Consider the following 18855-nt stretch of genomic DNA (forward strand, 5'->3'; position numbering starts at 1 on the left):
GACAAACTAAATTGTTTACAACTAAATTGGTTTGTGTGTAGATCATCTCTAAAACACAGACATTTAGGGATATATATATATATATAGGATTCTATTCAGGTGAGAACTAATATATATATAGTACTATGAGGTCAAATAGTAATCGTTGGTTTAGATTACTGGATGGTGTAAGATTGATGTATTTTTTGGTTTTTTTTTTTTAATTGGTTGAGGTGCTGGTTTTGGAAGTTGGGGTTATTTGTGTCTTTTTTATTATAGTGTTTTAATTTTGGTAAAATTATTATAGCATTTAATTTAGGTAGTATTAGACCTTTTAATTTAGGTAGTGGACGGTTATTACAATTCTTGGTCTCTTCCGCTTCTTACTGTCCTGGTCCGAGAGAAATTCCGAAGCTTTATTTTCAGTGTCGTTTTGTATTCACGGATTAACGACGACGGGCGAGGATAGTTTTACGGCGTAGGTATTCCGGTACGGGCGCGGTTGTTGTAGGCGTTTGCAAAGGCAGCGTTTTGGGAGCGGCGCGGCGGCTGGTGTTTTCCATCTCTTTTCCGGCGTTGCATGTTGCAGATCGTTTGTGGGTTGAAGTCGGAGACTACATCAATGGCCGAAGTTGGTGAGGGGAGTCGCCGGCGTCGCCCTCCCGGTCCGCCGTCGGAAGCTGGCGTTCCAGGTAATTTTTATATTTTTTTTTTAAATTCGGTGTCTGTGTTTTTTTGTTGGGTTTGGGTATAGGGTTTAGGGATTAGGGTTTTCCACAAAACAAATTGGAATCTTTCGTTCCAGGTTTGGGTTTAATTCGGAAACTGGTTTTGTTTAAAAACCACAAAAATTTGTTTTGTGGTTTTTTTTTTTTGTCGTTTGTTTTGCATTTTTTTAAATTCGTCTATTCATTTTTTTTAATTATTTGGTGAAATTTTAGGCATAATCTTAGTCAGTGTTTAGAATTTTAGGCAATTTTTCTAAATATATATACGGGAATTTAATGTGTGCCAACAATTCATACTGAAATTTCTTTGTGTATATCTGTTTTTTTTTTTTAATTTTTTTAGCCATTTGGTATTCCAATAATCTTAGGCAATGTTATGAAATTTAGCCAATTTTTGCATGACAATATGTTTACTTTGAATTTTATGTGTGCCAACAACTCTTATCCCTATATTCATTTTAATAAATAATTAGTTTTGATTTCCTTGATTCTTTTGAGTCTTTTTACCATTTGTTTTTGTTATTATACTTAACAGTTGCTAGTTTGGTTTTGGTGTTTTAATTTCTGTATTTGTTTATTTGTTTCTAGTTTTTTTAGTTGAAGATTGTGGATATGATAGTTTCGATTCTTTTGTTCAAATTACTTATGTGACGGGTGCAGCAATTGTGCTTGACTATTCAGTATTTATTGTGTGCCTTAGGATTTTCAATTTATTCTGTTTTTTTTTNTCTTATACGTTTTAAAGAAATAAATAAAAATTCTGTAGAGGGTAATCTATCAATGTGCATGAAGATAAAAATAACAATGCATTAATAGAAATAACTTGACAAACTAAATTGTTTACAACTAAATTGGTTTGTGTGTAGATCATCTCTAAAACACAGACATTTAGGGATATATATATATATATAGGATTCTATTCAGGTGAGAACTAATATATATATAGTACTATGAGGTCAAATAGTAATCGTTGGTTTAGATTACTGGATGGTGTAAGATTGATGTATTTTTTGGTTTTTTTTTTTTAATTGGTTGAGGTGCTGGTTTTGGAAGTTGGGGTTATTTGTGTCTTTTTTATTATAGTGTTTTAATTTTGGTAAAATTATTATAGCATTTAATTTAGGTAGTATTAGACCTTTTAATTTAGGTAGTGGACGGTTATTACAATTCTTGGTCTCTTCCGCTTCTTACTGTCCTGGTCCGAGAGAAATTCCGAAGCTTTATTTTCAGTGTCGTTTTGTATTCACGGATTAACGACGACGGGCGAGGATAGTTTTACGGCGTAGGTATTCCGGTACGGGCGCGGTTGTTGTAGGCGTTTGCAAAGGCAGCGTTTTGGGAGCGGCGCGGCGGCTGGTGTTTTCCATCTCTTTTCCGGCGTTGCATGTTGCAGATCGTTTGTGGGTTGAAGTCGGAGACTACATCAATGGCCGAAGTTGGTGAGGGGAGTCGCCGGCGTCGCCCTCCCGGTCCGCCGTCGGAAGCTGGCGTTCCAGGTAATTTTTATTTTTTTTTTAAATTCGGTGTCTGTGTTTTTTTGTTGGGTTTGGGTATAGGGTTTAGGGATTAGGGTTTTCCACAAAACAAATTGGAATCTTTCGTTCCAGGTTTGGGTTTAATTCGGAAACTGGTTTTGTTTAAAAACCACAAAAATTTGTTTTGTGGTTTTTTTTTTTTGTCGTTTGTTTTGCATTTTTTTAAATTCGTCTATTCATTTTTTTTAATTATTTGGTGAAATTTTAGGCATAATCTTAGTCAGTGTTTAGAATTTTAGGCAATTTTTCTAAATATATATACGGGAATTTAATGTGTGCCAACAATTCATACTGAAATTTCTTTGTGTATATCTGTTTTTTTTTTTTAATTTTTTTAGCCATTTGGTATTCCAATAATCTTAGGCAATGTTATGAAATTTAGCCAATTTTTGCATGACAATATGTTTACTTTGAATTTTATGTGTGCCAACAACTCTTATCCCTATATTCATTTTAATAAATAATTAGTTTTGATTTCCTTGATTCTTTTGAGTCTTTTTACCATTTGTTTTTGTTATTATACTTAACAGTTGCTAGTTTGGTTTTGGTGTTTTAATTTCTGTATTTGTTTATTTGTTTCTAGTTTTTTTAGTTGAAGATTGTGGATATGATAGTTTCGATTCTTTTGTTCAAATTACTTATGTGACGGGTGCAGCAATTGTGCTTGACTATTCAGTATTTATTGTGTGCCTTAGGATTTTCAATTTATTCTGTTTTTTTTCTACTTCTTTAGTTTCAGGCAGTTTGCCAAATCATGACCTATTTCTTTCCTATCTGACTGTAGGAAAGAAACAAACAACAGGCCTTCAGTAAAATCAGCAAACATTAATAGTTGAAACTGTTTTTTGTATCTATTTCTACATTTTTGTTTCTGATCGGACTAGTAGCTCATGCACAAATGCATTCTTTTTTATTACATTAAATTTGATGTTTCTTTTCTTCTTTTAAGAGAACAAAATAGAATTTTGAGATGCAACACAATTAGTTAATTTCTAGTTCGGTTAGTGTGTTTTAATATCTGTTTTTGTTTATTTGTTTACACTTTTTTAAGTGAATTTTGTGTATATGATAAATTCGATTCTTTGTTCAAAATAATTGTGTGACGGGGTGCAGCAATTGTGTTTGACTATTTAGTATTTATTGTGTGCCTCAGAATTTTCGTGGTATTCTATTTAGTATTTATTGTGTGCCTCAGAATTTTCGTGGTATTCTATTTTTGTTTTTCCTTTTTATAGTTGTAGGCAGTGTTCTAGTTTTTTTGTTTTTCCTTTTTATAGTTGTAGGCAGTGTTCTAGTTCAGTCTACATGTTGGAATTTGTCTATTTGTTTTTATTTTTTTTTATACCTTTTTAGTAGAAGAATGTGGATATGATGGATTCATTTCTTTGTTTAGAATACTTGTGTGCGTGGAGCAGCAATTATGTGTGAATGTTTACTATTTATTGTGTGCCTTATGTTTTACAACTTTTAAATTAAATATTTATATCTAAACATTAGTCTGTTAGCTTTGAATTACTTATTTTTGACATAAAGAATTAATCATTTGGTTAATTTTGACTGTTAGCTATATTCAATTAAAATTTTATATCGCTTCTTTTTTTTATTCATTTATTATTTGAATCATGTGTGTTGCTTGTCTTTCCCTTGTGTGACTAGCGTTGATTTTCTGTGGTTGTTGTCAGCAAAAAGGCATCGGGGGGCAACCTTAGTGGGGAGTTCGTCTCACCATGAGAACGCCGATGATGATTTCGTTGATGATCCTAATGTTGATATGGACGAGCTTCCCCAGGATCGTTCGTCTGATGTTCCGGATGTTGGGTTAACTGCAGAACAGCAGGCATCATTTCCTACTTTTACCGTTCGGGTTTCACATTCGTTTTTCATAGATGCATTGGAGGATCTCACCTCACGTCAGAGGAAGGATATTATTGCCCTTGGGTTTGGTGGCCTCCTTGATTTGAAGTTTAAGAAGTTGCTTACTAGGTTGGGTCGTTGGTTGTTATCAAATTTTGACCCTACTAATATGTGTATTAATCTTGAAAAGGGTGAGGTCTTGCCAATAACTGAGGAAGACGTTAGTTCCATTATGGGGTTCCCACGGCGCAATGGGGTTATAACTAGGCGGGATCGGCACGTAAAGAGTAAGCTGTTGAATGCTTGGCGTCTCAAGTTTGACAAGACTAAGTATGATGTCAAGCCATCTGAGGTGTCAAACTTTATTCGAACTGATCTTGAGTCTGGCGAGTGGTTCCAGCGCCATTTCATGATGTTGATGATTTCGACATTGATTTCATGCATGGGTAATGGATACTGCCTAGATGATGTTGAGTCCATTCCGAATCTGAACTGGTGTAGGTTTCTAATCGAGGAGCTGGTTTCTACCTATGCGCTGTGGCGGGCGGGGTCTAATCCCCGTTTTACAGGTCCTATTGTTTTCTTAATCGAGCACACAACTTCCTACTAAATGTCACACAATAACCATACACACTATTACGGGCATTGTAAATAGAACGAACCTGTTTGTGCGGTAGGTTGCATCAAATGAAACCATTTCCCCAAACTGAAGGTAATTCTGCTTTGCTATTGGGTCACATTCCCCAAACTGAAGGTAATTCTGCTTTGCTATTGGGTCACACCAAAACACTCTACACAGTTTTTGCTCTGCTATTGGGTCACACCAAAACACTCTACACAGTTTTTGCTCGGCTATTGGGTCACACCAAAACACTCTACACAGTTTTTGCTCGTCATCAACGTCGTAATCAAACGTGTATGTAGCAAACAACGTTTTTTTCTTCGTGTATTTCTCTATAATTGATTGTGCATCGGCATCGTGTACCTGCGCCTGAACATCCCTTCTGCAATTCCTGAAGTCAATACATGTAGCACCAACGCTATCTACACCACCGCCAAGTACGCTGTATAGCTCAAACGCTTTTGAAGTCCCTATGTTAGCCTTTTCACATGCTACTATGAATGCTTGATGCCCGATTCCCAAGTTGCGGTTTATCTTGAGGAACTTTTTTGCCTCTTTGTCACATAAACGATGTTTATGAGTTTCAATCAACACATTAATTGCGTAATGCCCGTCTTTTAGACGTTTTAGGGCACACCGAGCCATACACCCAACCTTGTTTGACACACGCCGGCGTGTGTTTATATTTGCTCCGTTGGCCTCTCCTGTGGTTGTTGACCTTTGTTCCTTTGTCACTGTGTACCCCTCTCTTGAACAAAGCAAATACTTCACTTCGACATCTCCATATCGGTTCTTCTTAACTGTGCTGCTTGGGACATCGAAACCTACAAATGCGGCATATTCTTTGTAGTACCCAACACCTTCGTCTAACGTCGAAAACCGTTGCCCAAGTAAGGGTTTAATACTTTCATCACAATCAGGTATACATTCGTATGCCCCATTTTCTTCATTGTCGGACTGTTCACCTATACGCGCGTCACCGTTGATGTTTTCATCATCTGTCACACATTTAATCTAATTATGGCACATACTGTTTCTCATTCTGTAACTACTTAACAATAAAACAAACTAATCATTTGAAATTTAACAAACTATGTGGGGAATATTAAAACACTATCAGTATAGGTTAATTTATAACATTATCAGTATAGGTGTCATGTGTATACCCTTTTGAAATATAAGTAATATTTTCCACTCATTTTCTTCCACCCATATGCAATTTCTTTCACCTCTTCTTAAAACACAGCAAGGCAAACATAGTGAACACTTGTACTTTATTCAATTGCATACTTATCATCCAAATAGATTTAAAACACTCAAAAAACACAAGGAAATAAAAACTAATTAAATCACGCAAATATGTACTCAAAAATTACAACAATCCTTGTAATTATTCGGAAAAATATGTAGTAAATCATGAACCACAATATTCTCACAAGGCAAACAATACATAGCGAAAAGTCACATAAACGCTGCTCAACGGCACACAAATTTTCAGGCCAAAAAAAACAATCCATCATATCCACATTCGCATGCTTAAAAATTGTATTTAAAAAAAAATAAATTGGACTTTGAGCATTAGGCACATGTATGCATCGTAACACAAGCAATGTGTATAACATTAAAGTATACCAATTTTCAAACAATGCCATGTTCGAAAATACTCAAGTTAATAAGTACATTCCTCACTATATACCATTGAGTTGTCAAACACAATTAGGGGTAACGTCACATCTATTCCCCTAGTTGTCACCCAACGTCAACCGGCAACATCTCTGAATTTTAAAGGATATTCAACCCCTATTCCAGCATCTTAACACGTTGAATTACAGAGTTTGGTATTTTCCACTCATTACGGATCACAACGATATGAGGAATCAGTACATACCTTGCATAGAAGGGCTCTCTGCGTTTTCCGGTGACGTTTCTCCAAAAATTTGCTCCAAAATCACCTCCATGTGGCCAACACAAATAATACAAGCTCCTTCGTAATAATCTACTTAAGAAAACTGTCGCCAATGCTGAAAATACTGGTTATACACGTTCCTTTAATCTCACCCTCATTCCATAATTAAAAAATCATCAAATGCTAAGTTTGTAAATAAGAATCATACCTTAATTAATACAAAATTCAGAAAACTCTAATTTACCCCTATTTGATCTCAATATGGCGTGGACTATTAATTCTAATATTTAATCTAAGCCTTTAAATCCTTAATATTGGATGGTTGAGATTACACCTCATTTGATCTCAAAATAAGTTGTCCTCACCTGAATAGGAGACTATATATATATATATATATATATATATATATTGGTGAAAGGGATGGATACATATATTTCTGACATTACCAAAATATGCTGGTAACTTGCGACCTCCAACAACATTCTTTAATTTTAGTAAAACTTTTCAACATACCACAAAATATATTGGTACAATCAAAAATATAAATATAAATACAAATATGTCAAAAATATTTTTTGACAAACTTTCCAACATGTTGGTTCGTCCCTAATTCAAAAGGCTCTTGTATATATTAGTGCTTCAAACCCACTTTCCAAACGAATATGAGACAAATGCTTTTTCAAAGTTACTTTTTCACTTACATTTTCAATTCAAATAGGTCCTACTTTGGTTAATCCTTGAGTGAACTGAGGATCTCCCTAATTGTTACAACCTCTGCTTCTCTAGGCTTGAAAATCCCTTGTCAAGGAATTGCATTAGCGGCCACAAAATTTTCAAATTCATCCCTGATAACGGCGCCAAACCCCATTATGCCTTCTCTTTCATTAATTGTTGCATTAATATTCAGTTTTTTCTCTCAAATTCTGTCTAACAAATCAGTGAGTAAAGTACATCAATGTTCAGCTTAAGTAACCCATAGGAGGCTTTTACCATTATTTATGCACATAGTTCAAGGAAGTAATCGCATTTTGAGTTGGAAGCCTTCTAGCTTGTCTCGAGTTCTGCAAGAAATTCCTAGCCAAACTAAATGGGGGTATTCTTTATTTAAAATGAAAAAAATATTGATTTATGTTCTTTCTTCTTCCTCATTCTCTTATCATCAACTGGTGATCATTTTAATGGTTCAACAGACATGTGACATGCACATGTTCGTTTGGCGAATAAGTTGGCCTAGCAATAATTTTTTTTCTCTATTCTAACAAATTTTGATGTTTTCGCATATAATTGAGTCTAGGGCAGAGAGGAGATTTAATTAATTTTATATTTGAGCTGAGATTGGAGTGATGAAGACTACACTCTCTACATTTTATCTTTATTATCCCACTCACCACACATTTGACATTTCCTCCTCCCACTGCATTAGTTGTCAAGTAAACATCCACTGCACATCCAATAATTTCCCAATGGATAATGACACCCATAACCATTTCATCACCTTCACTTGTATTCTGCATTATATTGCACTAAAGTAAACTTTTTGGTAACTTAACATATTTTACTTTTTTTTTTTTAAACTAAAAATATGCTAGTTCAGTATCTTCTAACTTAATCTAGTGTTGGACTCCAACCTTAAGAATGCAGCTACTATAAGACTTATAACTCTGCAAGAGAGTTTTGTCAATTTTAAAGTCTTACTTGACACGAACATGATTAGTTTCAATACGTGGTTCTAATTGTATTTCCAAGAAATTCTTCCATTTCTTTTGAAAACTAATGGTTAATTATTAGTTTTTCGTGTTTAGTGAATAGTGAGATATTGAGGAATATCCAGAAAGTTATTTTGAGAATCGGTCAGATCCCTATCTCTTTTCGTTGTTTGAAGAAATGAAGAATTTTAAAAAATTGATCTTTNTATACCAATTTTCAAACAATGCCATGTTCGAAAATACTCAAGTTAATAAGTACATTCCTCACTATATACCATTGAGTTGTCAAACACAATTAGGGGTAACGTCACATCTATTCCCCTAGTTGTCACCCAACGTCAACCGGCAACATCTCTGAATTTTAAAGGATATTCAACCCCTATTCCAGCATCTTAACACGTTGAATTACAGAGTTTGGTATTTTCCACTCATTACGGATCACAACGATATGAGGAATCAGTACATACCTTGCATAGAAGGGCTCTCTGCGTTTTCCGGTGACGTTTCTCCAAAAATTTGCTCCAAAATCACCTCCATGTGGCCAACACAAATAATACAAGCTCCTTCGTAATAATCTACTTAAGAAAACTGTCGCCAATGCTGAAAATACTGGTTATACACGTTCCTTTAATCTCACCCTCATTCCATAATTAAAAAATCATCAAATGCTAAGTTTGTAAATAAGAATCATACCTTAATTAATACAAAATTCAGAAAACTCTAATTTACCCCTATTTGATCTCAATATGGCGTGGACTATTAATTCTAATATTTAATCTAAGCCTTTAAATCCTTAATATTGGATGGTTGAGATTACACCTCATTTGATCTCAAAATAAGTTGTCCTCACCTGAATAGGAGACTATATATATATATATATATATATATATATATTGGTGAAAGGGATGGATACATATATTTCTGACATTACCAAAATATGCTGGTAACTTGCGACCTCCAACAACATTCTTTAATTTTAGTAAAACTTTTCAACATACCACAAAATATATTGGTACAATCAAAAATATAAATATAAATACAAATATGTCAAAAATATTTTTTGACAAACTTTCCAACATGTTGGTTCGTCCCTAATTCAAAAGGCTCTTGTATATATTAGTGCTTCAAACCCACTTTCCAAACGAATATGAGACAAATGCTTTTTCAAAGTTACTTTTTCACTTACATTTTCAATTCAAATAGGTCCTACTTTGGTTAATCCTTGAGTGAACTGAGGATCTCCCTAATTGTTACAACCTCTGCTTCTCTAGGCTTGAAAATCCCTTGTCAAGGAATTGCATTAGCGGCCACAAAATTTTCAAATTCATCCCTGATAACGGCGCCAAACCCCATTATGCCTTCTCTTTCATTAATTGTTGCATTAATATTCAGTTTTTTCTCTCAAATTCTGTCTAACAAATCAGTGAGTAAAGTACATCAATGTTCAGCTTAAGTAACCCATAGGAGGCTTTTACCATTATTTATGCACATAGTTCAAGGAAGTAATCGCATTTTGAGTTGGAAGCCTTCTAGCTTGTCTCGAGTTCTGCAAGAAATTCCTAGCCAAACTAAATGGGGGTATTCTTTATTTAAAATGAAAAAAATATTGATTTATGTTCTTTCTTCTTCCTCATTCTCTTATCATCAACTGGTGATCATTTTAATGGTTCAACAGACATGTGACATGCACATGTTCGTTTGGCGAATAAGTTGGCCTAGCAATAATTTTTTTTCTCTATTCTAACAAATTTTGATGTTTTCGCATATAATTGAGTCTAGGGCAGAGAGGAGATTTAATTAATTTTATATTTGAGCTGAGATTGGAGTGATGAAGACTACACTCTCTACATTTTATCTTTATTATCCCACTCACCACACATTTGACATTTCCTCCTCCCACTGCATTAGTTGTCAAGTAAACATCCACTGCACATCCAATAATTTCCCAATGGATAATGACACCCATAACCATTTCATCACCTTCACTTGTATTCTGCATTATATTGCACTAAAGTAAACTTTTTGGTAACTTAACATATTTTACTTTTTTTTTTTTAAACTAAAAATATGCTAGTTCAGTATCTTCTAACTTAATCTAGTGTTGGACTCCAACCTTAAGAATGCAGCTACTATAAGACTTATAACTCTGCAAGAGAGTTTTGTCAATTTTAAAGTCTTACTTGACACGAACATGATTAGTTTCAATACGTGGTTCTAATTGTATTTCCAAGAAATTCTTCCATTTCTTTTGAAAACTAATGGTTAATTATTAGTTTTTCGTGTTTAGTGAATAGTGAGATATTGAGGAATATCCAGAAAGTTATTTTGAGAATCGGTCAGATCCCTATCTCTTTTCGTTGTTTGAAGAAATGAAGAATTTTAAAAAATTGATCTTTCTTCTAGTAGTTGAATATCTCTTGGACTAATCAATATACAATCTTCCAAATCTTCATTACTAATAGAATCCAAATTATCTCTTGATTCATCATAGGATCCTTTCAGTTTGCTAGAATTCATTATTCTTTCAATTCCACATGCTTTTTCAGGACTTTGCAATTGAAGCTACTTTTTAAAAGAAATTTGTTTATTTATGTTTAAAAAATGTTATTTTCTTATATCTTAATTTTAAGTCATAATGTTTTTACAATAAAATTCTTTATATTCGGGTTGTTTGTGAATTGACAAGTGTTAAAAAAGAATTTATTAATTATTAATTAAATACAAGAACAACTAATAAACTATTATCACGTAATGAATATATTAGGAGTGGAATGGGGCTGGAAATATACTATAGTATAACTCTATCAATATGGTTGAAAAAATTGACAAGGGAGGTGTCCGAGGGCTGCCTAATGCTTAGGGTGCCTAGGAGACAATTAATCCGCGCTTAAACGCCCAAGTGTATTTTTTATTTTTAAAAAGTTTGTTTTAACTTTGCTAATTATAAATTATTTAATACTTTAATGTTAATATTAAAATATTAAATATTAACCTAAAAACATTTAGAGTTTGATCAATTTAGAATTATTTTGCGCAAAATTAACTTTGTTTTGAATAAAATAATCGATTAAAAAATAATAACTAATCGGTCAATTAGATAACCTAAAAGTTCTAGTCAGCGATTAGCGCCTAGGCAGCCTAGTCGACCGCCTAGCCAACCGGCCGCTTAAATCACTAATTACGATGATATGTCCAATCGACACCCAAGCTCAATTAATCGACACTTAAGCGGGATTTTTGCGACACTGCATACCAAAAATCTCTCCAATTACAAGCTTGGGGAGACTGGAGAATGATAGCTTGCGGAGGCAAAAAAGAGGTGCGTGCAGATATGAAGCGTAAAGGATTAAAAGTGGAGACTTTATTGCACACCTTTGACAGTTGAAGACTAATTAATGGAATATGATTAAAGTTTAAACGCTTCCGTCTTGTACTCAGAATGACAAAATAAACAACGTGCCCGATTCTCATTGGCTGAAATCGAAACTCCTTGGATTAATTAAACTTAATTGATGAATTATTAGTCGGTAATCCAATTTCGCTGGCTTTCTAGTTTTTAGTTTCTAGACGGACTATGATATAAGAGTTGCGGATCAAATTCTTAACGAACCATTTCACGCGCGGTCCCGCCAGATCTGAATTTGACGGTTTCTCGTGAATACACAATCAGCCGAGCGTTGTTGATTCACTTCGCTTTCTCCTCTCGCTCTGCAATGGCGAGGGTTTGCGTCGGGGAGAACAACCAGTCCTCAATTCGGATTTTGCTTGTGTTGATTGCAATCGCGTCTTGTGGGAGCACGGCTTTTGCCGCCAGATCGGAGCAGGAGATTAGGGAGCGCTTTTACGGTAATTTAGTTAATACGACGGCGCCGGAGAATGGAGAAGGCAGTATCGCCAAGATGTTTGATCGTGTCCTCGAAAAAGAGTTCTCCGAGAACGATCAACCTGAAGGTTAGGAGTATTCCTTTTTATTCCTCATACTTTTGTTGAAAATTGTTATTCTAGCTGTTACAATTTTGTTTTTTACTGGTATTGATTTTTTGTAAAATTTTGCGAAATGTGTCATTTTTCCATTTTGATGTTCTTTTTGCTGTCAGCTGGTGTTTGATACTTCTAGAATTAGAAATTATAATTAGAGAAAATAGTATTGCTGGGGGACGGATGTTCTCACGTTCCTGTGCTTATATTCCGGCCTTTGCTGTTAGAAAGTTTGAAAAAACATATCAAAATGCATGTGATCATTTCTGTATGTAAAAATGTGTCATCTTGAGTCTCGTTTGTGTGAGAGTATTTGGAGTTGAACCGATTGCTTTAACAACTAATTGGAAACTCTTTCCCTTTTAATGTATACCTTTTTGGTGTTTCATAATTGTCTTTTAACATTTCAATTCAAGTGTTGACACAATGACACTACTGTCTTCTGAGCAGGTTCAGAGAAAAGCAGCTTTAACAGCTCTGTAGCTGATCAAGAAGTACGTTTTCAAATGTTGTTAGAGTTGATTAATTGAGCATTTGAGCTCTGATGTTTGTGATATCTACTCCTGAATTCGAGCCGTAGAAATTTACTTTTGCACTAAAACTGGTGACATAATGTTTAATAGGCTGTACTGGAGACTGTTGCAATGATTACACATGATAAAGTCAAGAAAAATGAAACCCTCGAGGCAAAGTAAGCAAATATGGACATGTAAATATGTAATTTCTTTTTTAATTTCTAACACACACTACTGGCATGGATTCTAATTGATCTACTAATTTCTTTTGCCTTTCAATTTCAGTGGTACTAAATCTTTTCAATTTCAAGATGTTTTTTCCCTGGATAATGAAAATTCTGAAGATATGACAACATTGATAGACAAAAAGGTGAACTGACAGCTAGTACTTGACCAGAGCTTTTTGCAAAATGTTCCTGCATGCAGTTCCTGATGATCTTTATTTAACTGTAGGACAATATGTTTGTCATGTCAAATAAGAAATCAAAATATCCAGTGCTTCAAGTTGATCTGAGGTTAATCCTTTTCTTTTTCACCTTAATTCTCTTGATGGTTTACGCTTGTACACTTTAGCGCTGAAAATTTAAAATTGAGGAGCTTTATTTCATATGCTAACTTGGGTATTTTGTAGGCTTATTTCTGATTTGGTGGTTGTTATTGTCTCTGCTGCCATAGGTGGAATTATATTTTCCTGTTTGGGACAACCAGTATGTGTTTTTTATGGTTTTGCCATTTTCTTATATTTTTGTGCGTTTGTTCCAAACTCACTGTGTAACACATGGTTGCTATGATAGGTTATTGTTGGCTATCTTTTAGCGGGTTCTATAATTGGACCTGGGGGTTTGAAATTCATTAAGGAAATAGTACAGGTATGTATTCCAGGTGCTAATAAACTGTGATACTCCCCACCCCACCCTCTCCTCCTCCCTAAAAGAAAGTGAAGAAAAGAATGCTTGATTCCTTTTGAGAAGACATAATTTACTAGAAACTTATATTCCCACAAGTAAATATTTAAGTATTATTATGCAGTCCTGCTTTTCACAATGAATTTTGAGCAAGTATTTTGTGACACTAATATTTTCCCATATGCTGTGATACCAATGCGCATCTGTACTTGGATATTTTTGCTGCATTTTGCCTTTGCATTATGATTTCCTGGAGACTGGTTGCAAGAGGGGTTCATTTCTCTCTTATCACACTTTACAGGTTGAGACCTTTGCGCAGTTTGGCGTTGTGTTCCTTCTGTTTGCTTTAGGTCTGGAGTTCTCTTTGACAAAGGTGCTTTGGCTCTCCTTATGATATTGCTCTCTTCTCTAATAGTTTTCTAGTTGCATTTCTTTTAGCATTTCATCTGTTTAGAGAAGTTAATTAACTTGTTCTTCCCCACACAGCTAAAAGTTGTGGGCCCTGTTGCAGTGGTTGGAGGACTACTTCAAATAGTTATCTTCATGTTCTTCTGTGGCATAACTGCAATGGTATGAATTTCAGATTTGATCTTTTCTTAACTTGCTACAAGTATGCTTAAATCCATGTTTTCCAATCTGTTGTAGTTATGTGGAGCAAAATTATCAGAGGGTGTGTTTGTAGGTTGCTTTCTCTCTATGTCTTCAACAGCAGTGGTATATTTCTTCTGCTAATAATCATTATCAGTGAATCCTTGTCTTATAGTGGGGTCAACCCCACTAGTTCTCCACTTTGAATATCATTGAATCAACAGGTGGTGAAGTTTCTGGTTGAGCGGAACAGTAATAATTCTATACATGGTCAAGTGACAATTGGTACACTTATATTCCAGGTAATCACACTATTCTATTGCTATGCCCAATATTCATATTCTGAGTTATGCATGACTTACTATTCCCATTTTATCTCCCCTCCTGATAGCCTATCTTCATATTTGAATAACATTATTTTCCACCCCAAAGCCTTATACTTTTTCTTATGTCTCTTCCTGCTAGGACTGTGCTGTTGGTTTATTATTTGCTTTGCTTCCTGTTCTTGGAGGTAATAGTGGAATTCTGCAAGGGTTGTTTGCGATGGGAAGACTGTAAGCTTAGCTTTTGTTTGCTTTCACATTTGTACAAGCACTTATATGAGCAAAATGCTCCTTGCTTGTGCTAACTTGCTTTTGTTTTCTGCTGTAGGCTGCTGATCCTATCCCTCTTTCTCACTGCTGCATCTGTACTAACTTGGTCTTTTGTTCCTCGTTTTCTGAAGTTAATGGTTCAGATATCTTCTCAGGTGAGTAATTTTTGTACTTATACCCTACCATTGTTATGATTTCTCTATACAAGTTTAATATTGCTATGCAAACTCTATTTCCTAAGCAGCATGTTAGGGTTGTCCCTGGACCTCTATGAATCTACAAAGCCAGCTGAATTATTGATGCTTTACTAAAGGACTGTAAATCCTAGGTTCAACAGGAATTGTGGCATATGTTCATGCAGTCATGCTTATTCTTTTATGTTATTTTCTTATGGTTAATTTGATTGTGGAAAATCTTTCTATATTATTGTTGAGGATAATAAAATACTATAAACTTCTCCCCCTCCAACAACTTATGCTTTTAGTTGATGTGAAGTACATAACTAAATTATCATCCAAGGAAGTATTTGATGCTGAAGATGAGTAAGTAGATGAGCTAGTGCTGCATGCATTACAATTTTATGGAGCTTCTACATCATGTTTTTTTATTTGCAGACCAATGAATTATATCAACTAGCTGCAGTGGCGTTCTGCTTATTATCTGCTTGGGTTAGTGTGACTTGGTCTCTATTCTTCACTAAGATGGGATCATTGGGGTTGATCTCAATCTGCAGGCTACATGAATATCAGTGGTTTCTTCTTATTGTGTCATGATAATCGTATACCATCTTCGTATATTGAGCATGCCATTCTTTGATTTTTCAGTGCAGTGACAAGTTGGGGCTCAGTCTTGAGTTGGGTTCGTTTGTGGCTGGAGTCATGATATCTACCACTGACTTTGCACAACATACATTAGAGCAGGTTCATTTTTCCTAACATTTTTTTTTTTTTTGAGTTATGTTCTCATAAAGAGGAAATTTCCAAAATATTGTTATTCTAAGACTGTACTCAGAATTTTAATTTATAAAAAAATTGGCACTTAAAGTGTGACAAGTAGACCCTCAAAATGCATTATTGGTGTCACATTTTGGGATTCTGACATAAATACTTTATCAACACATGACATTAATTTCTCATTTTGGTAGATGATTGAGAGAATACACAATTTGCACTGATTAAATTAGGTTTGGCTCCAGAGCGATGAATTGAGAAATGCTTAAAAATTTTTGGTATGATGGTTTTTGAAGCTTTGGTCCAAAAAAAAAAAGGGGACAAGAAAACTTTTAAAAATAGTGATTTTCCTTTTTGGTGTGTGCCTTGAATTTCAAGTGTTTATCCTGCAATTCAAATGAAAAATTAAGATTTTAGGAATGTGAAATTAAGTCACATTATGAGAATATGAAGGTGGCTTTTATGTGCTGATTTTTCGAAACCACCATTTAATAAACAATTTCCAAAATATTATATTTTGGAAATTTCTCTATTTGCAAACATTTAACTAATATGCTTTTTGCTAAGTTTGAAAAGTATAGATCTGGTGGTGGATACACCCCCCTCCCCCCTCCCTTTCCTCCTTCATATGTACCTAAAACCGTTAGAAAAGATTTTATTAGAAAAAAGGGACTCCATATTATATTTGAGGATACACTTAGTATTAAATTTACAATTTAAAATTAAAATATTTTATTAACAATAAGCAACTTACAATAACATATACGCTGTTGTATGATCAAAATTGTATATGTACATGGTATTTTTTACAATTGTCTCAATCATTGTTAGGACTTTGAATTTCATATGGATCTGCCAGTGCATAGATACTTACAAATATAATGCAGGAAACACATTTTTGCTATCCAAATATGCATTGGAAGCACATCAGCTGATTGTCCTGGAGTCTTTACAACCTGATAGATGTCTTTACATACACAATTTTGCATATTGCAGGTGGAACCAATCCGTAACCTCTTTGCTGCTCTGTTCCTTTCTAGTATTGGAATGCTCATACATGTACACTTCCTATGGACGCATGTGGATATATTGCTTGCATCTGTTATTCTGGTTATTGTTGTTAAGACTACTGTTACTGCTACAATTACAAAGGCATTTGGATATAACATTCGAACATCATTTATTGTAAGTTGGCCATTTCAATTTTCTTATCAGGTAAAAAATTGAACACCTGATCTATTATTTGAGTTGTGATAACCTGTGCAGGTTGGACTTTTGCTGGCACAAATTGGAGAATTTGCATTTGTATTGTTAAGTCGTGCATCAAACTTGAACATTGTTGGGGTAATTTCTTTTCTACCAGCACTCCTCACTTATCCAATAATTTACCTACCATCCCATTCGACATAATTTACTTCGTTGAAATGATGGTGTAAACTTGTAGAACTGAGTTCATTGTCTGCACATATAGGTATCACAAAAATACAAAATCTGGTAGAGTTCAATCTTGATAGTTTTTAACTTTTTATTCTTTCATGATTACTTTTGTAGATATTGAATCAATGCCCAAATGGAACCTGTGCTTGTTTTTCATCAATAAATTTGTTTTTACTTTTAAAGCATTTATATGGTGATTCAACAAGGGGTTTCTTTGATAAATTGACTAATTCCTCCTCAGCTAATCATCAGTATTGCTATACGTGTTCTACTAAATGAGGTTGTATTAATTGTGTAGGGCAAGATATACCTCCTTCTTCTTGGAACAACTGCTCTTAGTCTCGTAAGAGCCTCAAGTCTCTATTCACTGAATGGTCCCAACTCTCTCTCATTTTCTAGTCTGACTTTTGCAATGTCAAATATTACACAGGTTACAACTCCTATCTTGTTCAAACTTATACCTGCTGTGATACACCTAGGAGTTCTTATGCATTGGTTTCCACCTGAGCCTACTGCATCAACTGAGGTATGTGTACTCTTTCTCTTTGTCTTGTAAACTTGAGTTGCAAAAAATGGCATCAAGATACCCCAAGACTTTAATACACATATCTCTAGTGACTATTGGGGGCGTTTGGTTCAAAAAATGTTTTGACATTATAACGTTCCTGGGAATCTTTCATAACCTAAGAATGTGAGGGGATGTAATTTTTGTAGATGTTACCTAAATGAACTAAAAACAAGTTCGAGAATATCATATTCTATACAGTGACCTTTCACATCCGTTTCAACCAAAGAAGAGAAATATAATATTACAATATTCACATTACTGGGTTTATGTGAGATGAGGTGAACCAAATGCCCCCTCAGGTACATCCTACAACGCACTCAATAACAACTCGGCTTCCTTGATCTTCTTACAATAATAGAATTCTGAATTTTGCAGGAGAAAGTTGCCTTGATTGAGGCACATAACAGGCTACTATAACATTTGCTGAGATTACCAACTACCACTACCACTACCACTGTATCAGAAGCTTGAGTTAGATAGCAGAGAATTGTACATCTCCAAGTTTTGGCAAGTGCTCATTCAGGCCGGTTGTCTTGACTATCAAACTAAGTGCTAATTGTGCGGTTGTATTTGATGATGTATATAATAGGATACCAATTTTTTGTTCACACGTTGATGTAGCCTAAAGGAACAAACAAATTAAAATTGTAGTTAATAGACAAACATTCTGAGGATGTATGAACCCTCAATACATAGATGTTCGTTTTTCTGGTTGCTGGAACAATTTCATTTTGTGTTTGCCTATATTGTCTGACCCTTTGGCAATCTCAGATGAACGTGGGCTGAATACATTTTGTTGACATGGAACCTATAATACATGATAAATCTTGTCAACAAAAGGTGATCATTATCCTAGAAAATATTTCAGAATTCTAGCAAATGTCTGCCACTTCGAAATTCAAATCATTATATTACACTGTACAATTAAAAAATATATATATATCTATATCCGCTTACAGAAACAATTTTGATAATCACAAGTCACAAGCAC

At 34.5% G+C, this 18855-nt stretch overlaps 2 protein-coding genes across 2 annotated transcripts; one reads left to right on the plus strand and one right to left on the minus strand.

Moving 5' to 3' along the window:
- Positions 1 to 4709: 4709 nt before the first annotated feature.
- On the minus strand, positions 4710 to 6676 carry LOC116027655. Its single transcript, XM_031269360.1, has 2 exons — positions 6607 to 6676; positions 4710 to 5716 (listed from the first exon to the last, which is right to left on the minus strand). The coding sequence occupies exons 1-2, from the start codon at positions 6674 to 6676 to the stop codon at positions 4710 to 4712; spliced, it is 1077 nt and encodes a 358-aa protein (XP_031125220.1).
- A 5227-nt stretch (positions 6677 to 11903) lies between these two features.
- LOC116027486 (K(+) efflux antiporter 5) lies at positions 11904 to 18608 on the plus strand. The gene is made up of 20 exons (XM_031269149.1): positions 11904 to 12281; positions 12759 to 12802; positions 12932 to 12999; positions 13109 to 13193; positions 13277 to 13338; positions 13455 to 13530; positions 13618 to 13692; positions 14030 to 14101; positions 14215 to 14298; positions 14374 to 14442; positions 14541 to 14618; positions 14782 to 14870; positions 14968 to 15064; positions 15524 to 15577; positions 15734 to 15829; positions 16856 to 17044; positions 17126 to 17203; positions 17595 to 17639; positions 17727 to 17822; positions 18240 to 18608. The coding sequence occupies exons 1-20, from the start codon at positions 12044 to 12046 to the stop codon at positions 18279 to 18281; spliced, it is 1737 nt and encodes a 578-aa protein (XP_031125009.1). The 5' UTR covers positions 11904 to 12043; the 3' UTR covers positions 18282 to 18608.
- The last annotated feature ends 247 nt before the right edge of the window (positions 18609 to 18855 follow it).

The sequence above is a fragment of the Ipomoea triloba genome, chromosome 8 (assembly GCF_003576645.1).
Source record: "Ipomoea triloba cultivar NCNSP0323 chromosome 8, ASM357664v1".
NCBI lineage: Eukaryota > Viridiplantae > Streptophyta > Magnoliopsida > Solanales > Convolvulaceae > Ipomoea > Ipomoea triloba.